This window comes from Protomyctophum bolini, assembly GCF_963924005.1.
Source record: "Protomyctophum bolini genome assembly, chromosome: 19".
In the NCBI taxonomy this organism is placed as follows: domain Eukaryota; kingdom Metazoa; phylum Chordata; class Actinopteri; order Myctophiformes; family Myctophidae; genus Protomyctophum; species Protomyctophum bolini.
In genome coordinates, this window is record NC_137880.1 from 19,601,078 (window position 1) to 19,613,205 (window position 12,128).

General features: G+C 41.8%; 1 protein-coding gene across 1 annotated transcript in view; it reads right to left on the minus strand.

The window, feature by feature from the left end:
• LOC308334600 (phospholipase B1, membrane-associated-like) overlaps window positions 1-12,128 on the minus strand; it is a gene marked incomplete at both ends in the record, with an annotated part of 33,312 nt that overhangs the window by 4,790 nt on the left and 16,394 nt on the right. Inside the window, 21 exons of the mRNA XM_080791403.1 lie at window positions 1,066-1,251; window positions 3,141-3,215; window positions 3,320-3,415; window positions 4,201-4,305; window positions 5,551-5,632; window positions 6,054-6,148; window positions 6,394-6,459; window positions 6,559-6,639; window positions 6,734-6,785; window positions 7,024-7,129; window positions 7,389-7,432; window positions 7,553-7,620; window positions 9,039-9,097; window positions 9,174-9,234; window positions 9,496-9,573; window positions 9,847-9,918; window positions 10,188-10,283; window positions 10,366-10,470; window positions 10,572-10,653; window positions 11,512-11,618; window positions 11,937-12,002. Coding sequence (XP_080647529.1) covers window positions 1,066-1,251; window positions 3,141-3,215; window positions 3,320-3,415; window positions 4,201-4,305; window positions 5,551-5,632; window positions 6,054-6,148; window positions 6,394-6,459; window positions 6,559-6,639; window positions 6,734-6,785; window positions 7,024-7,129; window positions 7,389-7,432; window positions 7,553-7,620; window positions 9,039-9,097; window positions 9,174-9,234; window positions 9,496-9,573; window positions 9,847-9,918; window positions 10,188-10,283; window positions 10,366-10,470; window positions 10,572-10,653; window positions 11,512-11,618; window positions 11,937-12,002 — 1,782 coding nt within the window. The remainder of the gene's footprint in view (window positions 1-1,065; window positions 1,252-3,140; window positions 3,216-3,319; window positions 3,416-4,200; window positions 4,306-5,550; window positions 5,633-6,053; window positions 6,149-6,393; window positions 6,460-6,558; window positions 6,640-6,733; window positions 6,786-7,023; window positions 7,130-7,388; window positions 7,433-7,552; window positions 7,621-9,038; window positions 9,098-9,173; window positions 9,235-9,495; window positions 9,574-9,846; window positions 9,919-10,187; window positions 10,284-10,365; window positions 10,471-10,571; window positions 10,654-11,511; window positions 11,619-11,936; window positions 12,003-12,128) is intronic.

Genomic DNA, 12,128 nt, shown 5'->3' on the forward strand with positions numbered 1-12,128 from the left:
GATCTCACACACACACACACACACACACACACACACACACACACACACACACACACACACACACACACACACACACACACACAAAAATACAATTCACTTGAGTTTCCTGCCAGCAAAGTCCAGAACAGATTTACACATTTTGACAACACATTTTGCAGTGTTTGTAAAAAAAACTATGATCCATCCAGGCACTGGAAGAATCAGCCTGACCAGACTGCACTGATTCTGACTAGAAAAGACACAGGATTGGACTGTTTGACTGACATGGATACAGCAGTGGACTGCAATGCTTCACAATACATTAACATTAGCATTGCAGCGGGTCATTTGATACAATGTTAATTAGAAAATATTAGGATAGAGGCTAATTAAAACGGCTAGTGGTTGTTCTGACGGTCTTAACAGTTATTCAGATCATGTTGTTTTAGTTTTACTCTGTACCACACTGAAATACTCTTAATGTATTCAGTGGTCCGACTTTCATGGCACTGGTTCCCAAAGTGCAGATGCACTTTGACATGGGTTAAACTCTATAGGGCCACTAAAAGATTATAGTTTGGAAACTGTATAGAAAGTCTTACATTGCATAATTTAGAATTTTCTCAAACGTACATTATTTAAGTAGCTGATCTTTAATTATTATCCATATGTCAGAAATAAACATACCTCAAATGTAGACATAATGATGACATATAGCAATTATTTTATTGCACCAATAAATAAGAATGAGAAATGAGATGCCATACAAAACTGATTCACAATATATAATTACCATATAACCTTTCACAATTTAGCTGTGCCCTATTTACAAAACATATATAACATAATAACATATATACTAAAATACTAAAATCATAAGATTGACTGTACACATTGCTTGCTTGGTAAACAATATCTATTTTGTCATTATGCCAAGAGTGGGTCTGCATGCATGCATGCATGCATGGACGTTTGCCTTTTTGCCAAGACTCTCCATTAAAAAGCACTCGCTTTCAGTTTCATTTCTAGTGCTTTCTCTTTCCTCTGCCTGCAGGAGAAAAATAGCCAGGCAGCAGCAATGCCAACCAGTAAGCTACCCACAGACAGAACCACTGGCACCCATACTAAAGGAGAGGAACACTGGGTCACAGGGCTGGTTGGCACTGGGTCTGGATGGGTTGTAGTGGTGGTGTGTGTAACCGGTGCAGCAGTGGTAGGGGTTACGGGTGGACTTGGCATGCTGTTCGTCTTAGTGAAGATGTAGGGCTGAGCCTGAAAGAGAGGAAGGAGCATTAGTGCAATAGACAACATTCAGCCACTAGATGTCACAATTACAACATCTCTGATGATCACTGTTCAATATTTTGAATTGCACAGTGAATAATGTACTATGTACAGTATGTGGGCTATGCTATGCTGGAAACGACAGCAGCTTGTCAAGGTGCTGCACGCCTTGACACTGGGTGGAAACCTTTACAAAGTAACAGCATCGGAGAACCAGTGAAAATGCTTTAGGGCAGCAGTACTTAATATTGAGATGGTATCGATTTGTATTTGTTTTCAAAGCAGTATAGGCGGTTTTCTCCGCTTAAGAAACCCATACATTGAACTTAGTTTTCCTCAGATGTATCAGTAGAATGCGATCTCTGATTAGGATTCAAATCCGCAGTATTGCAAGGACGTGATGTGACGTGATGTGGTGTGATGTAACGTGATGTAACGTGTTGAAGCGTGATGTGGTGTGGTGTGATGTAGCGTGATGTGGTGTGATGTGATGTAGCGTGATGTGGTGTGATGTAGCGTGATGTAACGTGTTGAAGCGTGATGTGGTGTGGTGTGATGTAGCGTGATGTGGTGTGATGTGATGTAGCGTGATGTGGTGTGATGTAGCGTGATGTAACGTGTTGAAGCGTGATGTGGTGTGGTGTGATGTGATGTAGCGTGATGTGGTGTGATGTGATGTAGCGTGATGTGGTGTGATGTGGTGTGATGTAACGTGATGTAACGTGTTGAAGCGTGATGTGGCGTGATGTGGTGTGATGTGGCGTGACATGGCGTGACGCAACATATTGTTATATTACTCTGACAGAGGCTGCTCTGTCACAGGTGGTTAAACCGCAGTGAGCCAATACGAGATTAAAACTCCAAACATGTCACATGATCCAAGATGGCAGCGCTTACGTCCTTGATGTTAAAGTCGAGAGCAGTTTCAGGTTTGCTCGTACCTTCTCGGCTATGTGCCTGTGAGTCACTGAGGTTTGCCTCAAAGAAGTCGGGTGGTAGCAGCAAAAACCTTGGAGGAAAGAGCCCTGGTCGGAGATACGGATTCAAGAAATTGGATGGGGATTTTGTCCATGCTGGCAACATCCTTGCGACGCAGCGTCTGAAGAGGTATCACCCAGGAGCACATGTGGGGATGGGAACAAACAACACACTCCATGCCCTGGAGGACGGCATTGTAAGATTCACTAAAGAAGTATACATTCCTCCACCACGCAGCCCGGAGACCTGGAAGGTGATCACCAAACTGCCAAAAGGTGCCGTACTCTACAAGACCTTCATCAACGTCGTGCCCGTCAAACAGGAGGGCAAGTTCAAACTGGTGGATATGGTCTAAGCCTGAGCGCATTGTGGAATTGTGTTGGGATGGAGGACATTTTGAGTCTGTCAGTAGACTATGGATGTGTGGCCTTATAACTGTGCATACTGCATTGTCACTCACAGGACCAGTGAGGATGTTTGACCTTTCCTCTGAAGAGACGTAATGATGCACTTGAGCACTGAGCAGTGTAATTGCTGAGCCCTGACATGATTGCAAACTATTGTAATGAGGCTGTGTACGCACGCGCATGTATGTATGTTTTTATGTACTCCACATTGTATCCATACAATGTGTAACTTCATATATTGGATAACTCTTGAGGATCCATACATGGACAATTGGGATCTCTCTTCTGGCAACTATCTCCATGATTATTCTATATGGAATCAGCATACCTCAACTATCTCCATGATTATTCTATATGGAATCAGCATACCTCAACTATCTCCATGATTATTCTATATGGAGTCAGCATACCTCAACTATCTCCATGATTATTCTATATGGAATCAGCATACCTCAACTATCTCCATGATTATTCTATATGGAATCAGCATACCTCAGACGGACAATGAATCTTGGAGCGATCATAAGTGAAGTTGTTGAATGCCTGCTTCCTGCCTACTGGCTCCAACTGTTAAAAGGAAAAATAAATATATACAATTATAATAAAGGCTACAAAAACCTCCACAAATACCATCCAATGCATGTTAGGACGTGACATGTCCCTGCCGTTACCATGTTATTCCACAGGGCGAGGGCCATCTCTGAGTGTCCTCTCTCACTGGGATGTAAACAGTCCACGGAGAAGAAAGTGTCGTCAGCCTTTCCCTCCTGGTAACAGAAGTACTCTCATTGTTTACTTAAGTAAATTAATACCCTATTGTAGAAATATAGTCGTCAGAATTCAGAATAAAAAATGTACTTACTTAAATGTACTTACTGTACAAAAGTATTGGCCTCTAAATATACTTAAAATACTAAAAGTACTCATTGTGCAGAATGTCCCATTTCAGTGTCGCAATTTGGCTGAATTAGTGGCTAATCTATGTTTTGTAATAATAATCTAAATCTAAAGTGCAAGTAAAAGTATAGAAAATTGGAAATCGTCCAGTAAAGTAAAAGTACCATAGAACTGTACTTATTAATTGAGTACATGTACTTAGTTACCTTACACCACTGCCCATGAGATCACATTAACATTGCACTGCATTCTGTCTCTAAATAACCCCTTGGTACAGATTGTGCTCACAATGATACTTGCTCAAATGTACAATAACTATGTGTTTAGGCATGTACACCCAGATACTAAATTCCCCCACCCACCCACATTCTGCACATTCCCCATTGTTGCTAAAGTGTTTTACCTGTAGCCTACTTATTGTCAACTTGACCTTTATTATTCTTATTTATTTTTTATTATTTTATTATATCCGGTACTCGCTTTTGTTATCTTGTATTTGTATTGCTGTTGTAAGCATATTCTTGTGGAACTTGCGGTATTAGTGACACATTTTTTATCTTGAATGTATGTTTAAATTGAGCTATATCTGTGCAAAAAAAGTAATATACCTGTTTTCATATACACATGTGAATGAAGTTCTGTCTCTGGAACTCACCTCGGTGAAAGGGACGAAGGCATTGCGTAAGTAGGGTTGAAGGACAACAGTGAAGTCTTCTCGCCCGTCATAGTGATCTCCAGAGACCAGATATTGAGTTTCAGCCTATATATTACAAACAGGACAAAGTCTGATTAACCTAATTAAGGCCTGAGACTGATTCTACAAATCTACAAGTCTTCTAAATCAGTTTTCTGAAAAACTTATGTTGCTATATCAGTGGTTCTCAAACTTCTTCATGTCAAGGACCCCCAAAATTATGTGAATTTGGTCTCAGACCCCCACCTCAAAATATGTTGTTCCAAGGACCCTCAGAAGCAGAGATTTGCACACATTTTCAAGAATTTTCAAAAATATCAGATCTGTGTCACACTCTGTGCCCAGAGCGTGCCGCGCCTGACAGAATGATCCAGCCATCCTGAACCCGGCGGAACTCCCAGTCCCAGCCAGAGACAGCCTCCGTGCAGAGACAGTTTCCCCACCCTGGGTCTGCACTCTGCGGCGATTAGATGCTGGCAGTCTGCTGAGGTGTTCGTTCCTGTGTTAGCGGCTGCACTTGAGAGTGAGTCGCCCATCCTGGTCGTCTGGTACTCGTCATTGCCCCGTCTCCCTCGAGCGACATATGCGGCTTGTAGGCCCCCACCCCTGCCAGTGTCGACGCCAGGTGGGCAGTTTTCGGGGGTCCCGTCCGGGCTGTTTTACAGTGCCCCACTGTCCAGCTACACCAAGCGCCTTGCTTTCCAGGACGCTGTTCTTACCAACTCTGGCAGCTGCTCCCCCCCCCCCCCCCCCCCCTGACTGAGAATCATCGTCCCTAGATTCCCATTGTTGGGTCATTTGGAAGCCGGACTTTGGGGAGAGGGTACTGTCACACTCTGTGCTCAGAGTGTGCCACGCCTGGGTCGCCTCCTTCATGTTTCCCCCCTTGTTCCCTGGTGAGTCCATGATTGTCAGTCTGGGCTCCACCTGGATTCACAGGTGTGAACTTGGCCTAATGACTGCCTAGTTGGCTAGGCAGGAACTATACTTTAGTTTTAGGATTTAGAGGAGTTTTTAGAATCGGCCTCAGGCCTAAATGGGTTAAGACTGTGCTGGATCATTGTATTGTCACACTGTGTGTTTGTGGATTATGTTTACTTGCCCTGTTAGGTGTTTAGGATTTTCGTTTAAGTAAAGTAAAGTAACGTAAACTGTCCTCCTGAGTTTCCTGCATGAGTGTGTGTACTTTGAGATGAGTTATTCATATGCGTCCAACAAACACGACACGTTATGAGCTTGTATATCTGCTATATTTGAATAGCCAAAGTATAGACAAAAATGGTTAAAGTGGTTAAAATCTACAAGGCCTACCTGGTATTCTACATTGATTTGTTTGATCTCTTCAAACTCTGGAGAGTTGTCCTCTGGATTAATGAGACAGCCACAGGTGGTCCTGTGATACAGAGACATGTTGATTCCTCTCTCTACTAACATCAGTTTCAACCTGGTGTCTCTATATTTTCACCGTGTCATTCTAGGTGAACCTTTTACATTTTTTCCCCCAAAAGTTTCAAAAACAGCAAATATATCTCACAACATATCACATTGTGGCGTGTTTGTCAGCTTGTCTATTTTCACAATTCATCATACAGCAAAGTATTGGGCTCAGGTGGTTTAACGGTAGCGAACTGACACCACTGAAATGAAGGTTTATGAACAGTATATCTCTGGTACCAAAATAACAAATCTATGACAGACGATGTGAGGATATTGAACAAAATATGAGGACAAAATAGAGTCCGCAACACTGGTATGAAAACTCAGGTCCAGTTTTTCATACCAGTGTTGCGGACTCTTTAGGATATTGAACAAACCTTGGAATTAAGCGACAGCCCAGGGTGTTTTTCTTAATGGTTCTCACTGGATCCATCTGCACAAGCTCAACCAAGTTGACCAAAACCCTTGGTACCTACGTACATACACAGAGAAAGATGTCGGAACAGTGAACATACTGCATGCACACTGTGTGTGTGTGTGTGTGTGTGTGTGTGTGTGTGTGTGTGTTTTTTTTAAAGATGCAATCCTTTTTTATGGCAATCTATTGTGAGCTTGTAGATCAGCTATTTTTTGCCAAAGAGAATTTGTGAAGAGGGGGGGAGCGGGTCTTGGGGAATACAAATACATACAGGGTTTAAGTGATTAAACAGCACTCACCTCTTTGTACAGTATGTCCAGACTGGCCTTCAGATTCTGGCTAAAGTTCTTGGGCGACAGGTTGTTCTGTGTATTTAAGTACAACATGTATTTCAGAACAATACAGTAAATCAGACAGCAATGTACAGTCTGCTGTATGTATGGCCACCTCCACAAAACACTTACCTGATCAAGGCAATAACTGCACAGATCATTTGCTCCCACAAACACTGTCACAAGCTTCCAGTCGTTTTCAAAATGCACTTCCTGTGTGGCAAGGGCAAGAGGGCAGACGCTGAGTGGCGAAATTCATAGGATATTCATGAATTGATGAGATGACTCACATCATTCACTATCTCACCTTATGTCCTTTCATGGCCGTGATAAGAGCTTTGACTTGTGCTGGGATGTCACTGGTGAAAGAAGACCGGCAGCAGGCATTACATTAAGGAAGGAAGAGAGGAGTGGGGGTGCAACGCTTAATCAGACAAATCAAATTAATTGATTTAACCAAACAACCAATTTTAATAAATTTAAAATAATAATAATCGTTAACAGAGTAATGGATAACTGCAGTAAAAAGGAGCAGAGTTATAGAGCTGAAGTAGACAGCCAATGATGAGAGGTGGAGAAAGAAGGATCTGCACATACGAAGTCTTAGCTCCAGGCACAGCCATGTTGAAGTCCTTCTTAAATATACTTGATCCCTGACCCGTGGAGAAGCCCAGCAGAGACGGGTTGAACTTCCTCAGGATGTCTGGGAGACAGATGGCACATCAGCATTAGGACAGAGTGAGAAACCTCTTTGTGACAGTAAAATCTATGCCTGTGTAAAGTGATTGTTTAATATTGTAGGCAAAATAAGCTTTGGTTTCAGCCTATACCGTTTCAGTCAGAAATGTGGTTATTTTCTCTTATGAAATCTAAACATAATTGACCAAATTAAACTATAAACTAAACTAGCAGCATCTGTCAAATTAGAAGCTATATTTGCAAAAGACGTGGTACAAACTCACTGGGCAGTGTCGTCACATTTTCCAATGTCTCATCACCTCCAATGCTGCAGAAATAAAGGCAACCAATTATTAGTGTAATTTGTCAAACACCCAACCATGAAAAGGTGTATAATGTGTGTATGCATTTCATGGTCTATGATGTTGACTCTGTTGGCCAATTGTACCTGAATGATACGCCCTTATACTTTGTATTGACTTGGAGCAAATTCTTGGCTTTGGCACCAGTACCAACCTGCAACAAAGAACAAGTGTACAGATTCAGAAGAGGACTGCCGCACGTTGCAGAGACGACCGCAGAGTAGATTTAGTGCATGTTGATTCTAGCACACATTTTAGGACATACAAGGGCTAAGAATGCTAGGAATGGCACTTGATGTAACATGGGCGGTCCACATCAGAAGCGTGGACCTCTACGGAGGCCTCCCACGGGTCACAGGCAAGGTCAGTGAGAGAAGGATGAGGCTGGCAGGACACTAGTCTCACGTTGCCAGACTGTTGCCTCTTGCAATTTTCAAATGCTACTGTCATACAGTCTGGAGAACATAAGCTCAGATCGCCTCCTCCCCACTTCTTGTCTTTACAAACGCGCAAATGTATCCTAATATAAATCAAAATAATCTAAGCATATCTAGCTTGCTTCTTAGCAGAATTGGAAATAAAATAATTAAATGTAAAGATATTTTAAAATATATTCTCATGAACCGAAATGGCAGCTTCCTTGCTCGGATTTCAGGAGGTGTAGTTCCAGACTCTATATAGCATTCGGAGACTGTGGAATAGTTGTCTGCGAGACTAGCAGGGCACTGCCTCAGGCACTGGAGCCAACCCAAGGCGCAGCTAGGAGGGGCGGAAAGTCTGCAGTCTCGTATCACAATACGAAATAGTCAAGCATTGCGACGCGTTGTGCGATTGAAAATTGGCTATTTTTGAATTATTTAAAATGTGGCTTAAGTGGTACAGTAAATAAAATATGGTGCAGTTTATGTTTATTTTTATCTACTAAAAATATATTTGTGAAATGTTTTCCAAATTGAGTTCAACATTTTGCCCTAAAAAATATCAATCTTGCTGTCCGCGGCTCTTTTGTAAACATTGGCGGCCTCTCATCTCTCACTTTGATTCACTTCAAGCTATCTCATTGGATTAGATAAGTGCATAAGTCACCCGAGGGTGCAGACTTTGTTCTGTCATTGTCACAATATGCCATCTGAGGCTGAGTCAACATACTGTTTTCACCCCGTCTTTCCCTTGTCTCTCTCTCTCTTTCCTTTTTTCTCCAATCTTTTCTTCTTCTTCTTTTTTTCTTCTCCTTGCTTCTTTTTAATTCTTCTTCTCTTTTTTCCTCTATCGGTTACTCTTCTTTTTATGGGGGGGGGGGGTACTTGGGAGCAGGGGGAAAACTGACTATACCATGAAATGCACCTACTGGTAATTATATGCATATGTAGTACCATATGTATACCATGTAACATGTATGTATGCAAAGATGTGGAAAAATATATATATCAATCATGACACAATATGTGTCATGGATCAGGCTCTAATCAGCAGATTATAAATGCATTCTAAAACGGTTAGTCCCAATACTTGATTAGCCATTAATACCCGATAACCTGAGACCTCTCGTGGCTTATTGCTTAATTGACTTACAGTGGAGGAGTCTCCCAGCGCTGCCACCACCTTGATGTCTGCTGGTCTGAGCTTGTGAACTAAGGAAGGGAGAACACAATGAGTACTTGAACTCCCCATCACCTCCACTGAGCATGTGTTTTTACAACATATTACCTGAGGTAGGCACGGTGGGAGATGGAGCGATGTCCACACAGGAGAAGTCACTTCCCCAGTTCTAGTACAAAAAAAGAAAGTCTCAGAAACTGGTGACGTGTACAGTGATATTGTCCTGACTAATCTATGGTTTTGTTTATAACCAATGCAGTTTCATTAAAGCTATATCAATTACATATTTCAGTATATCTTCTCTCCTTTTACTTTCTTCTTTAAGCCCGATTTATGAAAATACACAAAATGGACAGTCACAAAAGTTTGTAGATCTGCTACTTTTGGCTCGTGACAACATCGTATTATAGAGCGCAAATCGTATGCTTACCGGGATAGGTCCAGGTGGTGGGGAAGGATCAGCATAGGTGTAATTGCTGTTGTGATAGGTCCGCACGTACGGGGCCGACTAGATTAAAACAGAAGTGTTTTATGAACATCACATAATATGATTTGATCACCATGGAGGTGACTGAAGACTAATTAACAACTAAAAAAAGCAAACGAAAAGTAGCCTACAATTGCTAATGTTGAAGAAGTTGAAGTACAAACCACCCCATCATTTAAATAGCAGTAAAGCCGAGAATACTGTTGTAGGATTTAAAGAGATGAGGATTCAAACACACCATACTTTATTATTAATAACAACAACAACAATATAACAGCAAGAATGAGTGCATACCTTGGATGGACATTTCAACTCGATTGTGGCATTAAAGTCTTGTTTGAAAACTTTTTGACCAAGAGGCTCCAACTATGGGGAAACAAGAGCATAACATTCAGTATGCATCACCTCAAATTTCATAGTAATAGTAATTACTAGTTGTAGTAATAGTAATTTCCTAGTACTTTGTGTCCATACATTTACAACATTAATTGGTTAATATCTGAAACTAATTTGTGCCAGGGACCCCCAGAAGAGAAGATTTATTTAGAATATGAGTGTTTCCACTGAGGAAGTGATCTTGAAACGTTTCCGCCCATGGTGGCACAATGAAAGCTCAGTGTGTGGCAGATTCCCACCATGTTGTTCCAGAGGGAGCGAGCCATCAGCGTCTGGGCCTTCTGGCTGAGATGGAAGCAGTCAGGTGAGAAGTAGCTGCGGTCGGGACGGCCGTCCTGTGGTAGCAGAATATAGACGTCATTCAGAGCATTTTGAGTACTGAACTGAATTGAATTGAACTGAGTCTCTGTATCTCACCGGTAGCTTGGGAACGACGACCTCTCTCAAGAAAGGCTGGACGACCACAGTGAAGTCTGTCTTGGTGTCATAGCGGCCAGACTCCACAAGCTCATTCACTACACGCTGAAAGAATGAGACAAGAGCTGAAACTAAAATAGAGTATGACGAGTGACGATTAAGATGACCACATTATGCCCTTCCTTCCAGTAAGCGTTTCCTCCTACCTGATACTCTCTGTTCAGCTCCTCCACCTTGTCTAGAGCTTTAGAGCCAGGCTTTGGTGAGATAACGCAGGGACAGAGAATCCTGATAAGGGGAAGATATCAGGAGAGATATACAGCCTTGTATGATTGTTCTTATTGATACATCTGCATTGACAAACAAAATAGCTGCAGGCCGGCCTAGCGATCCGGGCACCTAGGCTGGTAATCCTGATAGCGTTTTGCGGGTTCGACTCCCGATCCCCTCGACCATTGCTGCGTGTCACCCCCCATCTCTCTCCCCATTTCCTGTCAACCTAATTTTAATCTATCTATCAATAAAGGCTTCAAAGACTGTGAGCTTTAGATACCAAAAGTCAACCCCAATATGTTCAGCCTAATATATGATACAGTGAAAAAGTGCTAAAAATACATACTTTCAAGAAAAATAAGTGTTGCAGACACTAATCCCTATTCTAGGCATGTCCTAAATAGGACAACGTTAGGCAAAACAGATGGAATAGCCTACTAGCTCAAAATGCATCGCAATATGATGCGTTTAGTAGATAGAATGTTTTAGCTGAAGAGCTTTGCTGTAGAGGGGAAATAGGACATAGCCAAGTACAAACCCCTGTACTGTTACGGCCAGCCGGATTTGGCATTTGGATGAAATGATTAAATGGTTATATTTGGCATGTTTATATATTTGGCATACATTGTTCTGTATTTTTCTTTGTTCTGAGGTGGAGAGTTGGTGTAAGCCGGTGTAGACTGAAGCACTGATTATAAATGGACTGACACAGGCAGTGGATTGGCGGGAGACACATAAACTGGCTCTCAAACGTACTGACTTTGCATTGGTGTGGACTGACTGGCTTCAAAACTGTTTTGTTGTAAGGAGTTGTGACTAGTGGCATTGGTCTGTGCATTTGAAAGCATCTTTTGATTAGGTATTGAGACTTACTTGACCAGCCAGGTGGGACAATTCACAGATGGGCCAGTGTCAGTGTGCATTTCTCTGAGTGGGGTAATATGAAGAGTCTCCACAAGGTTGACCAAGGTCCTGGGAACCTGGCAAATTTACACATTTAGAACATCTGGAACCTGGCACATTTACACATTTAGAACATCTGGAACCTGGCAAATTTACACATTTAGAACATCTGGAACCTGGCACATTTACACATTTAGAACATCTGGAACCTGGCACATTTACACATTTAGAACATCTGGAACCTGGCACATTTACACATTTAGAACATCTGGAACCTGGCACATTTACACATTTAGAACATCTGGAACCTGGCACATTTACACATTTAGAACATCTGGAAAATAGAATTGCAGCATTTCTGATAATCTATATAGTACTGTTTTGGTTGTTCTTACTTCCTTATGAAGATAATCCAAGGCATCACGGATGTATCGCATACTACTTAGGGCAGAAAAATAGTTCTGTGGCGACATAAAGAAGCAACGTAGTGTCAGAGTTCCATTTGTAAGGCAAAAACTCTAACTCTGCTATTGTTATTTTGAAAATTACAACTATATTAATATAATATTAAACATAATTGCCACTCA